This window comes from Arachis duranensis, chromosome 1 (assembly GCF_000817695.3).
Source record: "Arachis duranensis cultivar V14167 chromosome 1, aradu.V14167.gnm2.J7QH, whole genome shotgun sequence".
Lineage (NCBI taxonomy): Eukaryota > Viridiplantae > Streptophyta > Magnoliopsida > Fabales > Fabaceae > Arachis > Arachis duranensis.
Window position 1 is genome coordinate 96738051 of NC_029772.3, and position 5992 is coordinate 96744042.

The 5992-nt window shown below is 36.3% G+C and overlaps 1 protein-coding gene across 4 annotated transcripts; it reads left to right on the top strand.

The window, feature by feature from the left end:
• Nucleotides 1-2692: 2692 nt before the first annotated feature.
• LOC107465230 (uncharacterized) lies at nucleotides 2693-5695 on the top strand. Of its 4 annotated transcripts, none has more exons than XR_008002506.1 (4): nucleotides 2693-3501; nucleotides 4136-4434; nucleotides 4645-4772; nucleotides 5328-5695. XR_008002506.1 is itself a non-coding variant. In XM_016084221.3 (1 exon), the coding sequence occupies exon 1, from the start codon at nucleotides 2813-2815 to the stop codon at nucleotides 3551-3553; it is 741 nt and encodes a 246-aa protein (XP_015939707.1). In that variant the 5' UTR covers nucleotides 2693-2812; the 3' UTR covers nucleotides 3554-3718. The 4 variants fall into 4 exon arrangements, 1 of the variants encoding a protein (XP_015939707.1); XR_008002505.1 differs by having other exon boundaries at nucleotides 4136-4444; nucleotides 5377-5693; XR_001587294.3 differs by having other exon boundaries at nucleotides 5377-5690.
• The last annotated feature ends 297 nt before the right edge of the window (nucleotides 5696-5992 follow it).

Below are 5992 nucleotides of genomic sequence, written 5' to 3' on the forward strand. Positions count from 1 at the left end.
CGACGGTTACGCCTTTTGCCCCTTTTTATTTTATAACTCCCTTATGACTTCATTTTTCTTTTCTTCTTCTCCTATTTTTGCACACTGTCGCTGCTTCTACTCTCTGCTGCTTCGATTATGTTCGTGCTTTCAGTGTTCTTTTTCTCTTTTAGATTCTTCCCTCAACTTTTGCAGATTCTGTATTTTTCTAGTACGTTGTTTATGGTTTTCTTTGCTTTGTGATTTTCTTTCAGTGTTCCTTTTGTAGGGGTGGCAAACGGGCCTAAACCCGCCGGGCCGGCCGCGTAACCTGCCAAAAAAGACAGGTTGGGCTGGAAAATTGGGACCGTCAAATAGTAAAAGCCCGTCTAACTCGCACCGCTTAAACTACGGGCTTTGGCGGGGCAGGACGGGCTTCCCCGCCGGGCTTGAAATTTTTTTAGCAAGGGGTATTTTTACAAATTTTTTTACCAAAATCCAACTTCCCCAACCCAACTTACAAGAGAATGAAGATGAAAATTGAGTATTTTGGATTATATTTATTTTGTTTTAGAGATAATATTTATAATTATGTTTTGGATTATCTTTATTTTGTTTTGGAAACAATATTTATAATTATGTTTTGGATGAAAACTTGGATTATAATTATATTTATTATATATTTATAATTATAAAATTTTAATGTTTGTGAATATAAAAATTATAATAGTTAAAAGTAAAAAATAGGAGAGATTTTTTTATGCCTTTATATATATTATTTAATAGTTAAAAGTAAAAAAAGAAAAAAGAAAAAAAGGTTATTTGGCGGGCTTAGCCCGCCGGCCTGCCAGCCCGCCGTTAGGCGGAGCGGGCTAGAATTTTGGGACCGCCTCATTAGGTGGGGCGGGCTTCCCCACTTGCCACCCCTATCCTTTTGTACTTTTCTCTGTGCGTTTTTTCTTATGCATGCCTGGATTTTTGCTTGCTTTTGCTGCTTCTTCTTTTAGAGGAGCGCCACTGGATTTTTCCTGGGTTTAGCTTAAATTCTGGGGTAGCGTAGGGTGTCTAAGAGGTGGTTTTAGAAAATTGCAGCTTGTTTTTACTGTTTTTAAGATTTCTGACCTCTCATTTTGACTAAGTGGTACTCCCGCTATAAATGTGGCTGATCGTCATGTACTTCCGAACCTGATTCAGCGATCACTAGCTGATTTTGTCGACCACTATGCTTGGGTGACCTCCAACCGAAGTTGATTATAGATTACAAGATAAGACGGTGAAACACCCACTTGGGCAAGAGCATAGTTGTACAATTTCATTATAAAGTTTTGTCCTTTTTTGTGAGGTGGGAATGGGATGCGTTCATTGTAGTGAAAGAAAGGAAACATGTAGATTGTAGAGGAATCTTGAATCTTTGCTCGTGTAAATATAAGTGATGCTTGCATTGCAAGTTTGCACTTGTGAAATGGTTTGATTTGCGTCTTAAATGTATATAATTTCTAGTAAATAGATGTTTTTAAAATTTGCATTAAAATCTGAAAGTGGGAAAACAATTATGACGATATAATGTCCACAAAATATGTTATATATTTGGTAAAGATGAATTGAATTTCAGTCTGTCTTGTACAAAAATTGGAATATAGTAGCATGAGTTTACACATGATTAAATATTGCTTTGGAAAAAGATAAGGCATTAAATTTTAAGCCATTTATTTATGATTATTAGAGTTAATACTCAATTTAGTTTCTAAACTTATATATAGGATTTGAATCTTTTAAATTTTAAATTTTACTTTAGAGAGTAAAGTTTGATCTCTCACCATTTATTTCATAGAAGGACCAAGAGAAAATATGAGAGAAAAATCATTAAAGGTAAGAGATTAAACTTTACTATCTAAAATAAAATTCAAAATTTAGAGAATCCAAATCCTATATATAAGTCTCAATTTAGTTTTTAAAATTTTAATTGCCTTTTTTAGTTTTTAAATTTTGCAAACATGACGGACGTCTGATAATTTCTAGCACAAAAACGTTAATAAAGTGTTGATATAGAGAATCAAATGCCATGTTAAAACTTGTAAAATAATAATGTTTTGATTTTGGCGTTTAAATAGCCCAAAAACTATGCATGATTACTTGTTTTAGAAGGAAAACAAAAACGAGGTCGTGTTACATAGTCCAACGGAAATTAAAGAGAGTCAATTAAAATTTCACAGACTAAATTAAAATTCGCGTGTAAGTAAGTGTAAGTTAAAGGATCAAATTGAGTATTATCTCAAGATTATCATTAGTATTTTTTAATAAGAGAAAGTATAGGAAGCCAATGATCTAAGCGTACAATGTGTACAATCAAGGTTTAGAAAGTATTAGAGATATAATCATTAGTGTTACATTGTTTAGTCAGGTATCGCTATTGGGATGAGAAGTTTTATGACTAGGTATTAGAGTTCTAAATCCAGAAACTCAAGAGTTTGAATCTTGGTGAACTCCAAAATTAGCTTTTTATAACATGAGATTGACTCCCTAGCAGTATCCTTTTAATAAATATATAGTAAATAAAATAAAAAATTAATTTTTTTTCTAATTAGTAATTTTAACAAGTGCCTATCATTGGTTAGCAAAATTTTTAAATTATTTTTAGTACATTTAAAATATAAAAAAAAAATTAAATTGCCAGGAAAAAAGAAACAGAGAAAAGAATATATATTGTGCTCCAGCATAGGATGGGGTTAACGTTGTAATTGACCAGAGTTTTTTACTGAAGTCTCTGAGAATAAAGACATAGGTGTAGATTACTGTGTAAAAGCTAAAAGGTTTGTGTTTCTTTCAGCCAGCAATTCTCAAAACCCTAATTTCAATGGCTAAAGAGTTCAAGGTTCCGCCGGTGGCCTTCCCACAGCCCGGAAATCCCCCCGCAGGAGGTCCAAACATCCAGCAGCGACGCATGGCTGCGCCGCCCTTCCAGCCAAACTCCGGCATCCCCTTCATGTCCTTTGACATAGGCTCCGCCGCAGCGTCCACCTCATCTGGCCCAATCTACTCCGGACCCGGCACCGTGGGCGGCTCCGCCAACTTCGACGACGAGGAACCACTCCTCGATGAGCTCGGGATCCACCCTGAACAAATCTGGAGCAAGATCCGATCCGTTCTGAACCCGTTCCGCGTGAACCACACCGTCCACAAGGATTCCGATCTATCCGGACCGATCCTTCTCTACATGTCGTTTTGCCTCTTCCAGTTACTCGCCGGGAAAATCCAATTCGGCGTGATTCTTGGCTGGATCGTGGTCTCTTCGATCTTCTTGTACGTGGTTTTTAACATGCTTGCCGGTCGAGCCGGTAACTTGGACCTTCACACGTGCACCAGCGTGGTTGGTTACTGCATGTTGCCGGTGGTGATCTACTCGGCCATGTCGCTATTCCTGCCTCAGGGAGGGATCGTGGCGATTGTTGCCGCTTCGATTTTCGTGCTGTGGGCGACCAGGGCTTCGACGGGTCTCATCGTTTTGCTTGCGGATGGCGGCGAGGAACACCGTGGCTTGATAGCGTATGCGTGTTTCTTGATCTACACTCTATTTTCGTTGCTTGTTGTGTTCTAGGGGTGGATGTGGATTTGTTTGGTTGTTTTTCAGATTTAGAGAACGGTTCTTTTTTTGTGGGGTTAGCATTGCATATTCACGCTATCGTATAGTTATAATTTGATGTAGAAAAGTGGAGATTATTGACCTTTATTGAAAAAGATTTTGTTTAAAATGTTATCTCTAGGATACTTGTGTTTGTGTGTGTTGCAGAAGTATATATGGTTAAATTCGTTTCTTTTTTTCCATCCTAAGAATTTTTTTTCTTTATAATTGAAGTCTTCCAAGTGCAAACTGACTTTTATGAATGAATTCTTAGTTCATTTGCCTCCTTGAGAAAACACAGGGTTGAAACTCTCTGCTCTGTTTTAGTCTGTCATTCTTGTTATTTTTAAGTTATGTATCTGATCTAAAACATGATACTGTGCTTTGGATTTAATAAATGTCCGACAATGATTTGTTTGGTTTAAGATGAACAATTGACCATAATTATCTGGCCACGGATTCGTTACCTTAACCATCCTAAAAATATTTATGAATGGAACCCCGTTTTTTTATTCTCGGAAGAATTGATAATTAGACATTTCCCCTTTATATTTTTAGTTTCCAAAATGTTCCCCATCCCTTATAAGCATTTTTTCAAAGAGAAGAGACATTTGGCTCTGAGGGTTCTTGCCTCCTTCTACCGACGCCGCACCACACTTTCAGATCACTCTTCGCCGTTGCTGGTTCTCTGCTCCTTGCCCTGCGCTGTTGCTCGTTCTCTGCTCTCACCATGAGCCGTCGCTAATACTCTGCTCCTCGCTGTATCTCGCCTCGCTGCTGGGTGGTCTTGCCTTGTCCACTGTTGTGCTTGCAATTGGAGTGGCGTATACCTCGCTCCAACATGGTTTGCATTAGAGGTAACAACTAGTAAGTTTTTTTTTAACTTTTATTGTATTTAATATTCATTCATTAAGTTGAATTGGAAATTGTTCTTGATTCTTGTATCGGACTTTGTCTTGCCACTTGGGTGGATCATTATGTTCAAAACACAATTCTTAGCTTTTTCACGTGTTTATGCATATCAAATTATTAACATTATGATTGAGTATCTATTTTCTTTTGCTCAGCTTGGTGTTGAAATTGTCCATGTCCTAATTGGCCCAGTTTCATACTTGTTGCTCTCCAAGCCTGCCAAGGGTGTTGAGAAGACCTTCTCTCTCTTCTCACTTCTCCCCAAGGTCCTCGCAGGCTATAAGTAAGAACTTTAACTTTTGTATTGTGACTATTGCTCTTTTTTTGTGATTGTATGTGTCATATCTCTAACTTACTCGTATTTGTAAAATCAGCAAAGTCATATTTTCTAGTGTAGTTGTATTTGTAAACTGATTCTGCTTTGCTCATTTTCTTTTAATTGTGGATAATGAGATCAGAAAATGCATTGAATATTTGAACGTGATGAATCTTTTTTTCGCTTGCTAAAAATCTGTCAGAACTCACAATGTTTTTGGTTGAAGTTTGATTTGTGTTTCATAGTTTTTTAGATGAGTCTCTTCCTTTCTAATCTGGTTGTTGGTGATTAAAGTATGTTCAAAGTTGAAAGAAATGTTAAGCAATTTGCCCTGAAATTCAGACACAGTTTATGATAGGATGTAATGTCACTATTTAAGTAGATATAATTTTAGTAGTATTGAATAACTTTTTGTGAGCTGATTATTGATTAAAGAAAAATTAGTTTTTATAGTTATACAGGTTATTTGTGGTTTAGTAAGTGAATTTAGTTTACTGTGCATGCTTGTGATTTTCATTGTAGATAGCTGATTGCTCTATTGTAAGTGCCACTCTTTGATTTCCTCGTGTAGAGTTAGAACCGTACAGTAAAAGACTCAACTGCCAAGAATACTCCCTCTTGCGAAGGATACAAGGCATGCGTGTGAACCAAGAGACACCAACCTACCTCACGCTAAGTTGTCAGATCTCATGTGAAAATCTTAGCCTAAATGTAGTTGTGATTGGTGCTGTGCATGATCATGTCTTTGGTTATATTTTGACATTCTCTTTTTTTTCAAGCTAATGCAATTTAGTTGAGTTTTTGACGGGGTGGCACTGTTTTTACATCGTTAAAATAATGATTAATAAGTAATTTTTCAGCATTGTAAAAAACATGGTGCTCTCTGAAAGCAAATGTTTAATTATGTGATTATTGATTATAGCATTAGTCATATGACTCTTTTTTAGTTTTTTTCTGTGTTTGAAAAAACCTGGAAATTGAGCTGAAATCAGCTATAATGGCAATTATATATGCAAGGATGTTGCACTTGCTTAGCTTGATTCACATTTCTATCTTTCTTGATCTTGGATTCGATATCAACGTCAATCTACAATCTAGATATCCACAGAATTGAATCATGCCATCCACAATAGCTTGTTAAAAAAAAAAAGACTATCAGTGACTTCATCAACTAGTTATTGTTTGTT

Coding starts and splice junctions, on each gene's coding strand:
- LOC107465230 (XM_016084221.3), top strand. CDS start 2,813: ATGGCTAAAGAGTTCAAGGTTCCGCCGGTGGCCTTCCCACAGCCCGGA.